Source organism: Ctenopharyngodon idella, chromosome 2, assembly GCF_019924925.1.
Source record: "Ctenopharyngodon idella isolate HZGC_01 chromosome 2, HZGC01, whole genome shotgun sequence".
NCBI lineage: Eukaryota > Metazoa > Chordata > Actinopteri > Cypriniformes > Xenocyprididae > Ctenopharyngodon > Ctenopharyngodon idella.
In genome coordinates this window covers 40,557,415-40,569,301 of record NC_067221.1, presented here as the reverse complement: position 1 = coordinate 40,569,301, position 11,887 = coordinate 40,557,415, and the positions used below count along the sequence as shown (strand labels likewise).

Here is an 11,887-nt window from a genome sequence, read left to right as displayed (position 1 = left end):
CCAACCTCTTAAATCCTAAGCGGAGGGCTCTACTAAGATATCACGTTACTTAACCACTTGCTTAACCAACATAAAAGTGTCATTTTAAAGCTTAGAAGCTTGGCTTAGTGGTAAATATAAGGAATATGACCATCACTTAAAAAGTGCTTTTATATTTGCTGACATATTACAAGTGCTCTATTTTCATAACATGAAAAAATAACAGCTTTACATGAAAATGTGATCTGTAAAATCATTTCTATGTACTTTTAGTGTGGCGTTTACACAAGTAGTTCTTATGTTTAGTAAAATCACTTGTTTGGAAGGTTTTTTGGACCCTTGGTTAATTATGTTTGGAAATAAACAGCTAGCCTATACTTAATCCATGGCTCGAATTATTAATTCACTTGGAGAGCGCTCGCTTCATTTTCTGCTGCAAGTGTTTTCCTCAAAACTTTTATTGATTAAATTATTGCCGACAATTAAGGATGCAAAGGGTCAGAAAGTTTCTTGGAAAATTTTCCTGAAAGTTTCCAAAAATCCTGGAAAGTTTCTGGAAATTCTGGAAATTTTCCAGGAATTTACAGGAAATTTTCTGTCCTTTTGCATCCCTATCAACAATTAATCGATCACAGATTAATTGTTAGCATTCTTACTTCCCACCATTGTTCTGTTTAGAGCTCAAGCTTGGTCAGGTTGCATGGAGATTGTGTGTGAACAGCCTTTTTCAAGTTCTTGAATTTTTTTAAATGTAAAATTAGAAAAATGCTAAATATTTCTTAGCCAAAAAGTAATAGTAATAAATAACACCAGTAATAGGCTATTATTAACAGCAAATGCTTTGTAAAAACAGAAAATAACAACACCTTTCAGCCTGTCACCATCATGCAAACATGAAATATCAAACACATAGTAGTAGGTTTATGCATTCAATTGCACTATTTTTCCTATTTTTTTATGTTTCATGGCTGAGACGCCGCAAAAGATGCGAGACAGGAGTGCAACAGCCAAACACGTCCGCCAAACATAAAAAAAAAGCGTTCAACTTGTGCTTAATAACTTTTTTCCCGTTCCACTCATTCCGCTCGTTTTTTTTCAACTCAATAATGCATTTCTGAGTGAACAGCCGCTTAAAGCCCAAAGTATAGTTCACTTTTTACACGGATGCGAAGGTCAGCGTACAGTGCACGTGACGCGAATTTCGTCATCAGAAGATGACGTACTTGATGCATTTAATTTTTTTGCAGTGATTAGTTTATCCACAAGGTGTCAACCGTGCCCTGGGGCCGTTGATTCACAAGCTAGTCAAAGAAAAACTGCAAACAGAACAAACCGGAACACATGCAAGCTACAGCGATGATGGAGGCCTACATACACGAGATATAATGCGAAGAGGTTAGAAAATACCCTCATTTGTACAGCTCTAGCATGAAAGAATACAAAGATGTTTACATGGGTTGTAGAGTTGTCAAAAGTAATGACTTCGGTACCACGTCGGTACTGAAATGTAAAAAATGTGACGCTTTGAACGCTGTTGAGCGGATTCGTAAACAACTCTGATTGGCCATTATGTTGACGCACTCATTGGATATGTCTGTGATTGGCTACAATGATCAACGCTTCAAAAACGTTGTAAATAGTCTAGGGCTGGGCGATTTTTTTCGATTTTTTTTCGATTAATTCGAATGTAATGTTTTGCCTTGATTTTATTATTTTTTTAAATTGAGAAATCGCAATTTTGAATAAAAATGTTAGCAAGCGTTACAATTAGACATGTTGACAATACAGCAATGATAACCGTGTTAGGAGAAGAAAATGATCCGATCATGATGGCACCGGCGCGCCTGATTAACCGACGCTCTATGAACGTAGAAAACATCACTATTCTTAAGCGGCTGTTCATTCAGAAATGCTTTATTGCATTATAAAAATGAGACACAGGCAGTGGAATGAGGAAAAAAAAGGCAAAGATATTAAACGCGAGTTGAGCTTTTTTTTTTACTTGACTGCCGTGTTTTTAGAATGCCGTTTCATGAGTGAGACGCTGCAAAAGACGTGAGACACAAGTGCAACACCTAAACATGTCCGCCAAACATAAAAACAATTGGACAAATAGCGCAATGAAATGCAAAAACCTGTAAACCTGTTTGATATTTCACGTTTGCATGATGGTGACAGGATGAAAGCTGCTGTTGTTTCTGTTTTTACAAAGCATTTGCTGTTAATAATAACCTATTACTGGTGTTATTTATTGCTATTACTTTTTGGCTAAGAAATATTTAGCATTTTCTTATATTATATTATTTCTGAGTATATAGGATGTGTTTAAGATAAGTTTGTACAACATTTGCCTTCATATTTCAGGCATATTTTCTGCAAAGATATTTAACAAATTGTTTTACATTTACACCATGTTGATCACTTCATGTGTGGTGCACTTGGAATGAAACTTTTTTTTTGTTACTTAATGTTACTTAAATCATATTGTAGTTAAGTTTTTAGGTTGATTAAACAGTAAAAAAAAAAAAAAAAAAAAAAAAATCGGACTCGGTCAATCGGTGAATCGGTCAATCGTTCTGAAAAAATCGAGATTTTATTTTTTTGCCATATCGCCCAGCCCTAAAATAGTCATCAATGACTGCTTACACAGATACACGGGGAGCGTTTGAAAGCAGGCATCTGTCTCAGACCGGTCTGCTTTCAAAACGCTTTCAATTTCTAACACTTCCGTGTGCTTTCAAACGCTCCCGTGCTTTGATCATTGTAGCCAAACACAGAAATATCCAATGAGCACGTCAATACAATGGCCAATCAGAGGTGATTACGAATCCACTCAACAGCGCTCAATGCTTCACATTTTTAAAATTTCAGTACCAAAGTCGGTACTTTTGACAACTCTAATGGGGTGTAACTTGTGGCGAGAGATTGCTCAAAACTGCACATACATCGAACGCCTGTGTATGCGTACGAGTTGAATGAAGTATGCTTTGCAAGGCTGGGCATTCGACTGTGCACGTACACTAGCGTACGTGTAAAAAAAATGAATGCTGTGTCCGAAATCGCCCCCTATACCCTCATTCACTATTCCCTACATTACTCCACTAATATAGTCCAGTTGAAGGAGTGAATGAAACGAGTGAGTGAATTCGGACACTGAGTGCGCCGGAAGGGCTGCCGATTTCGCATAGTTTGTGCTTGCTGTTTAATAATCATTTAAAATGTAGAAAACTGGCAGCACCAGTAGTAATGAATATTTATGTTAAACTCTGCCATGAAAACTAACATGTACAAACCTTAACTAAATGATTTAATGATCAATTAAAAAGGAAATTATACCTGTATGATATTATACTGGACCAGCGCGGTTTGGAAAATGAATGGATGATTGATTCAGCTGCAGGCGCCATCTCCTGGCGAGACGCGGGAATTCATTCAGCGCGCGACTCTCACAGTGCATTATGGGTATTCTCTAGCCGTTGAGCATGCATCGGTTGTACACTCTAGGGCTGGGCGATATGGCTGAAAACTGTATCACGATATCAGTGTTTCATATCGGTCAATATCGATAATTATTGATAATTTTTTCTGACCCATTTAAAATAAGGACCAGGAGAAAAATATATTACATTTAAACATTTTTATTTTAAACTTAACCTTCCTCTGATCATAATCCCCTCAGTTATTAAGACAGAAATGTCAACAACCATGGAAAACTCAAATAATTAAAATGTTGTGCGGTGTTGCAGCTACAGATGTTGTTGGTTGAATACGGCTGTGCTCCAAAGGGTGAGCGCGGCTAAGGTGGTACATCAAGTTCGTGGTATTACCAGTCTTGCATAATTTGCAGACGACATTGGTCTGACTACGGTCAGACTTATAATATCCAAAAAACTGCCATACTGGCGAGCTGACATTTCCTCTTTTATTTACAATTTCCTCGCTTGCTGCGGCACTCATTTTCTGCTTATCAGTTGCCGGTTACTGAAGAGGAATCCAGCAGACCAGCACGAGACAACGATATGGCGCAACCAAACTTGATACTGTTACATGATTGGCTGTTAGCGTGTCACTCCCTACGTTGCTAGGTTACCAGAGAGCGAGTGCCTTTGTTAATGCAACCAAACTTGCTTCGCAACCTCTGTTTTCTTCCGACGAAGAATAAAAAAAATATCGAACGTTTTATCGAACACATTTTTTATTGATATCGATCACGTGTCTATCGCGATACATATCGTTATCGTTTTATCGCCCAGCCCTAGTACACTCGTTATTGCAGTGCATTGTGGGATTGAATGAGTGCACTCAACATCGTCCACTGTGGTTTCGGACACCACTACAAATGGCTGTCCCCTCAAATAGTGCCCTATTTAAGGGTATAGGGGGAGATTTCGGACACAGCCGAAGTATACCCAGGGCTTAAGACTGACAATGTATTCTACGTTCATTGAGCATCACAGGAGAACGGTTAATCAGGTGCGCCATCATGTGGTCGGATCATTTTCTTCTCTTAATGGTTATCGTTGCTGTATTGTCAACATGACTGATTGTAATGTTTGCTAACATTTTTATTCAAAATCGTGATTTCTCAATTTAAAAATAATAAAATCGAGGCAAAACATTAAATTCGAATTAATCGAAAAAAAAACTGAAAAATCGCACAGCCCTGCTGTTTAGTATGGCAATTTCTGTTAGGATCTTATTTAGAACATTGAACTATTTTTTTTTTTTTCTTCAGTGCGACTCTTCCAGGACGTCTAGTTGTGGTAGTCTAGTTGTCATTGGTTTCTTGGTGGCCTCATTTGGATTTACAGCTTTTGTACTCCAAGGGATATTCAGTGTCTTGAAAATCTGGTATCCGTTTCCTTCCTTATGCTTTTTAATTAGTTGCATGTAGTCATCTTTTTTCTTAATGGAGTTCAGCCACAGTACTGACTCACCAGAAAGCTGGAACTTCCAGATTTAGGTGTTATTAAACCCCTTGACTACACAAGTGATCTCAATTTAACTATTTATGTGACCTCAAAACCCAATTGGTTGCACCAGTGATGATATAGGTGTATCATATTAAATGGGCTGAATGCTTATGAAATGAGTTATATTGAATTTTACATTCTGTTTATTTCAGGGCACTTTGTAGAATCTGTTTTCACTTACTAACGTTAACGAGTCATCCACTTATTTATGTTATTGGTTTAATTTTTTTTTTTTTTTTTATTGTCCTTACATCACCCCAATATCTTAAACATCAAAGCTTCATAAACAAGATCTCTACCACCAGAATTGAATTCTTCTGTTTTGTGCCCTGAAGATGCGGCATTGTAAATCTGCCGTCTACACATCTTTTATGAGCATAAACAGGAAAGTGAATGTAGAAACCCAAGACAAATAAGCAACTTTTCTGTTGTTGTTGATGTAAGCTGGGTATGTTTATTCAGCCGACTTTAGAAATTCCATTTGGCACAAGTATACAATAATAAATAAGTTTCTGTCTCCCTCCTGAAATATCTAAATATAAATGTAAAGCATTTTGCAATAAATACGGTATATCCACAATACAGATGCACTGCATCGACATTTCTGCTGTTGGTATGAGAAATCCAACACTCCCAAAAGCTGATCATGATTAGTTGACATGGGAAATGTAACAACAACACACACGCATGCACTCACACACACATTTGCATTCCTGTAATACTGCGCAGTACTTTCATCTCATTTTTACACACAAATACAGACACTAAAGTACTCCACTCCAGTATAAATGGACAGAAGTAGAGTCACAGAACCCCTTGTCCTATTTGCATCATCTTTTTTCAGAGGAGGACAAAAACTTTGGATCTATTTCCATACATGCTGGGTGACATATAGTTATTTCCAAAAATAAGAATTTTATTTGCATAGACAACACTGATACTGCCTGGTCAAAGCAAGCGATCACGTTCTGTATCCAATTAGCAAGATTAGACAAAGTTTAATCGCTTACTAGTGTTCCATTGGCAGTGTCCCCTAAATTTCAAAAAACAAATTAAAAACACATTTTCTCGTCTACTGTTGATATTTCCACAGGGCAGGATGAACTGATTGTTTAAACTTGATTCATTCTTTCTGCAGTGTTTGACAAGATTCTGGAAATTTCATTATCATTCAGAAGATGTGTTTTAATTTGCAGTTCAAATACATGAACAACAAAACAAATTTTCCACCTGAATTGAAACGGAAGTGATCCATGTAAAAGGACTGCATGCTCCATTAGCTGTTGCCTTGTTTTTACAGTAATGCCATTAGCTTGAAGGAAAGACGTGTTTAGGGCTTGACGGATCCAGGCGTGACTCCAATCTCATTAGTAGTTGTGTCCTTAATTACTTCAGAGTTATTCAATTAGACCACGGTCTTTTTCGGTGAGAAAGAACAACAAGGATGAAGAATTTATCTGAAGAAATATCAAGAAATGTAGTTGTCATTATCTCAATGTTCTATGAACTTTTGGCTCATTTGACTCAGACCAAATTCAACTATATCAGATTGTTCAGCACGCTTTGTATATAAACCAGATTTGTCGTTTTGTGTTTCTGACTTGAAGCTTGGAATATGGTGTAATATATACTGGAATTTAATTGGAATGTAGCTATAAGAAGACTGGCTGCACTTACAGTATGTTTCTGAAAGGACAAGGCTAAACTTAACGCTTAATCCTGTATGTCTGAACAGCTTAGGACTGTCAGCTCCACCATCAGTCTTTTCAGCAGCTCATCTTCACACATACAATTATCACTTAACTGTTTATGACAGATTTCATACTCTGTGATTAGTCCAGTACCTAGAATAACATAAAGAACATGTTCTAATGGAAGAGTGAAACATGTACACTCTTAAAAATAAAGGTTCAAAGGGTTTTCAGCCTGAGTCACAAATTAACCCTTTTAAGCTGCACAAACTTTATAACTTGGGTAGATCTTTAGAAAACCATATATAGGTAAATCAGCATAAATTAAAGGTGGTACAAAAATACTATCATGCACAATGTATAAATAGTTCACAACTGAAATATATATATATATATATTTTTGTAATGAGAATGAGTGCAATGAATTGCCATAACACCATAATGAAAAAGCTCTCATGCGTCTTAAAAACAGACGTCACTTTATGTAAAATATAATATTTTTTTATGTCTTTCATTTGATTGAGATCAAAGGACCCATGACATGTTCTTGACAGGTTTTGTGAGATTTAACATTATGTACTGGTGCTTTAAAAGCCGGAAACAAATACGTTGATCTGAACTGAAGAATCAAGGATTTTATTTAATCTCCAAAGAGCCATTTAGCTACTGATGTACAGCAGAAAAATGGTTCTTAAAGGATTAGTTCACTTCAGAATTAAAATTTCCTGATTATATCCTCACCCCCATGTCATCCAAGATGTTTATGTCTTTCTTTCTTCAGTCGAAAAGAAAATAAGGTTTTTGAGAAAAACATTCCAGGATTTTTCTCCATATAGTGGACTTCAACAGTTACCAATGGGTTGAAGGTCCAAATGTCAGTTTCAGAGCTCTACATGATCCCAGACAAGGAATAAGGGTCTTATCTAGTAAAACGATCAGTCATTTTCTAAAAAAAAAAAAAAAATAATATACTTTTTAACCACAAATGCTCATTTTGCACTGCTCTGCGATACGCCACGCATTACGTAATCATGTTGGAAAGGTCACACGTGACGTAGGCGGAAGTACCGATCAAGTGTTTACAAAGAGAACATGCAAAGAATTCAAACGGCCTTTACAAAAAAAGGTAAAACAAAGATGTCTGATGATTTTGAAGTTGAAGGAGAAAATGATTTTTTTGCCGTACTACTGTACTTCTGCCTATGTCACGCGTGACCTTTCCAACGTGATGCGTGGCGCGTAGCAGATCAGTGCAAGACGAGCATTTGTTTTTAAAAAGTATATCATTATTTTTTTTTTTTTTTTTTAGAAAATGACTGATTGTTTCTCTAGATAAGACCCTTATTCCTCGTCTGGGATCGTGTAGAGCCCTTTGAAGCTGCACTGAAACTGACATTTGGACAACCCTCTTGAAGTCCACTATATGGAGAAAAATCCTGGAATGTTTTCTTCAAAAACCATAATTTCTTTTCGACTGAAGAAAGAAAGACATAAACATCTTGGAAGACAAGGGCGTGAGTTAATTATCAGGAAATTTTAATTCTGAAGTGAACTAATCCTTTAAGAGGAAAGATATTTGTTTAATGTAAAATGCTACAAAGAACCATTGAAGAACCTTTATTTTTAAGAGCAAAATGTTCCATCTGTATAAATAAAGGTTACAATTACTTGTAAATGTATAGGTTTTGCTGTTGAAAAGGTCTAAATCTGGAATTACTTTCCAAAAGACAATGCATCTTGAGTTGATTATTGTCTAAAAGAATGTAAACATGAACATGTTCATGAGAAAAATGAACTTTTAAGGTCTTTGAGGGGCGACACCTTTGGGAAAACATTTGAAGCTGTACTTTTCCCTATTGGCTTTTGGAATTGGGTAGCCTATTCTTATTTTAAATCTAAATATTTGGGTATAAATTGTCTCAAAGACGAGAGAACATGGGATTTGATCAGACATGCTTTGGCAAGGCTTTAAGGTCAAATTTAAGGGCTTGATATAGTGTGCATATACATTTCAAGTGACAATGTTGTTTTAGGTAATATCCATCCTTGGAGACTTTTGGTAGAGAAGCATTTCTCTACATGTATATACCTCTGATTCATATTTCTGACTAATGTAATCCCTGGAAGTGGGTGCGGTAGAGCAAGATTCATTGCATGTACATTCTTCTAAGAAAACAAACAAAAAAGAAACAAAGAAAGAAATGAGGTAGTTTTCACAGCTGTGTTGCACTTCATACTTCAGTATTCAGATTTGTAACAAAAGCGAGCAGCATACAGTCGTCGCTGTAGCCCTCTACCACTTACATATCTTCAGATAAATACTACTTGTTCTTCTGCAGAAGTTTCCAGTGGAAGGCAAAACGAGTCTCCCGCCAGCTTTCGGTCCCATCGATTAAACTGACGATCCACCTTTGGTCAAAGTCCAGTGCCATGCACTAATCAAAAGTGCCAGTAACCACTGAAAAGGCAGAAACAAATCTTTTTTCTGTGACAAACTTTCCAGAGTTGGCTTTAGACAATTCAGGCCTTGTCTTTTGTGTTTTGTGTATCAATTTCTGGTGGCTTTCATTCTTTCCATGGTGGCGTACCGGAACCCTCTTAGCATATTTTTCAAAATTGCAATATGCCCTGCGTTCTCGAATAGTTCTTTGTGTCACACGGTTGCCCTTTCCAAAGCTCCTATAGTTTCCATGGAATTCTGAAACATTCTCTGGTATTCCTATGGTGAAGACATACTCCCTGAAGTTTCCACAGTTATCTGAATGTCATACGCAACCGCACGCTCTCGCAGATACATTGTGGATTGTGTAGAACATGCCCTTGTTGTCAAGGAAAGACATTTTCTTCTCGAACTTCGTAGGCCGACAACAAGGAGTGTAGCGCGCCTTGTCTTTTTTCCCATTGTCCCGTCCTCGTCTCCCTTTCTCACTGGAGCCGTTATTCAACTGCCTGTGCTCCATTACAAAGTCATAGTTGCGTCGTTCATGGATGCAATTCCCACTGCAGTACCTGAAGAGCAGTGTCTCATCGCTTTCGTACCCGAGCCCAAGCTCGCTCACCGTGAGCTCGATCTTTTGTAGAGAACAAGGCTTTGGACCCTTCCGTGCTCGTTTGGTTCTCCGCCCTGCCTCGTTTCTGATCCTCCTTTCCTTTCGTTCCACCAGAGTCGCGATCACCTTCTTCAGCTCGCCCTCGGTGAAGCTTTGGAAGAGGTACGAAACTAGAGGAGGAAAAACACCCAGAGGAGAATGTTAATGCTCATAGGTTGCTCTTCCACAATTCAAGAGACTTAATTGAGTTCTTAGGCCAGAAACATACTTTCCACAATGTATGCTTTCCAAACTTTTTGATAATGTGCCATTAAACATACTTAATGTGCGTTTGTGTTTCTGAGGCAGTAACAAACCTCAGTTCTCAAGGGGCGATAGAGTTACCTTTGAATGTCTGTGTCATTAAACCAGAGCTGGGCTAATTTACCATCGGTTCCCTCCGGAGTTTCTTGTGGGTTTTTTAGAATAGCAATTTTGGATTTATGAGTAAAATAAGGTTCATTGTTAACATTATCTTTCACATTTTTGTTCTACAACATAAATTATACACAATTAGGTTTCAAATGAAGCCACTCTGTCTGTTTTTTGCTACCAAAAGGTTCATTGGTGTTCCATATAGAACTCTAGAGTTCTTGACTCAAATTTAAAGAACTCTGTACGGCAAAAAGGTTCTATATAAGAAGAAATTTATAAATACGTTCATGTTAAATTTGAAATTACCCATTATTCTTGTGATAAAGTATGTTATTGAGCTGCTTAATTCATAAAATTTAATTAACATTAAAAATAAAACAAATTAAAACTAAATCCATGAAATGATGACATCGTGAAAGGTTCTATATATGAAGTGCCTGATGAAACCCTTTTAAAGGATTAGTTCACTTCAGAATTAAAATTTCCTGATAATTTACTCACCCCCATGTCATCCAAGATGTTTATGTCTTTCTTTCTTCAGTCGAAAAGAAATTAAGGTTTTTGAAGAAAACATTCCAGGATTTTTCTCCATATAGTGGACTTCACTGGGGTTCAACGGGTTGAAGGTCCAAATGTCAGTTTCAGTGCAGCTTCAAAGAGCTCTACATGATCCCAGACGAGGAATAAGAGTCTTATCTAGAGAAACTATCGGTCATTTTCCCAAAAAAAATAAAATATATATACTTTTTAACCACAAATGCTCGTCTTGCACTAGCTCTGCGATGCGCCACACATTACGTAATCACGTTGGAAAGGTCACGCGTGATGTAGGCGAACGTGCAAAGTCTAAGTCAAACGGCCTTTACAAAAAAAGGTAAAACAACGATGTCAGACGATTTTGAAGCTGGAGGAGAAAATAAGATGGAGTTTTTCGCCCTACCGTGGTACTTCCTCCTACGTCACACGTGACCTTTCCAGTGTGATTACGTAATGCGTGGTGCATCGCAGAGCAGTGCAAGATGAGCATTTTTGGTTAAAAAGTATATTATTCGCTAGATAAGACCCTTATTCCTTGGCTGGCATCGTGTAGAGCCCTTTGAAGCTGCACTGAAACTGACATTTGGGCCTTCAACCTGTTGGTCCTTTATTTCTCAAGTGAACTAATCCTTTAAGGTTCCATTTAGAACCTTTTCTTCTAAGAGAAACTTCCAACAGTAAATGGATATGTAGCAAATTGCAAACAACTCAATTTTTTTTTTTTTAAATACAGCGAATTAAAAATTCATATTTGAAGTCTGGCTGTGTGTAATTTACAGTGTGTTGTAGAACAAAATATAAAAGTTTTTTCTATGTTAGCCTCAGAACTTATTTTACTCATATGAAAACATAGGGAACTCTTGAGGGAACCCAATAAAATGCTAATTCTCTTGGTTTTGTGTACAAACTGAACAGCTCTATAGCTACAGTAGCTATAAACATGCTGACATTAACTAGATTCTCTTCAAATGATTTTGCCTGAAAGAAAAAGCTCACTGTAGAAGTTTCCCGCTATAGTGATTCTTGTGGCAACATGTACTTGCATTGTGTTAGTCGGAGACATCTGCTTTCTTGTGCTTGCATAGTGTGTTTCAGACCTTAGTAATGTTTGCTTTAAGTATCAACTTTGTCTTAGATGTTTTTAGTGAAATTCCTTAGAAGTGAACGGATGCACAAATGAAACAGTTCTCGGAATACAGTAAGAATATAGACCTTATTGAGGACGGAAAGCATATTTAATTTG

The 11,887-nt window shown here is 37.1% G+C and overlaps 1 protein-coding gene across 1 annotated transcript in view; it reads right to left on the bottom strand.

Annotated features, from left to right (window-relative positions):
• Positions 1-4,719: 4,719 nt before the first annotated feature.
• Positions 4,720-11,887, bottom strand: part of LOC127502590 (glial cell line-derived neurotrophic factor) — a 30,772-nt gene continuing 23,604 nt past the window's right edge. Inside the window, exon 4 of the mRNA XM_051875609.1 lies at positions 4,720-9,863. Coding sequence (XP_051731569.1) covers positions 9,409-9,863 — 455 coding nt within the window. The 3' untranslated portion in view covers positions 4,720-9,408. The remainder of the gene's footprint in view (positions 9,864-11,887) is intronic.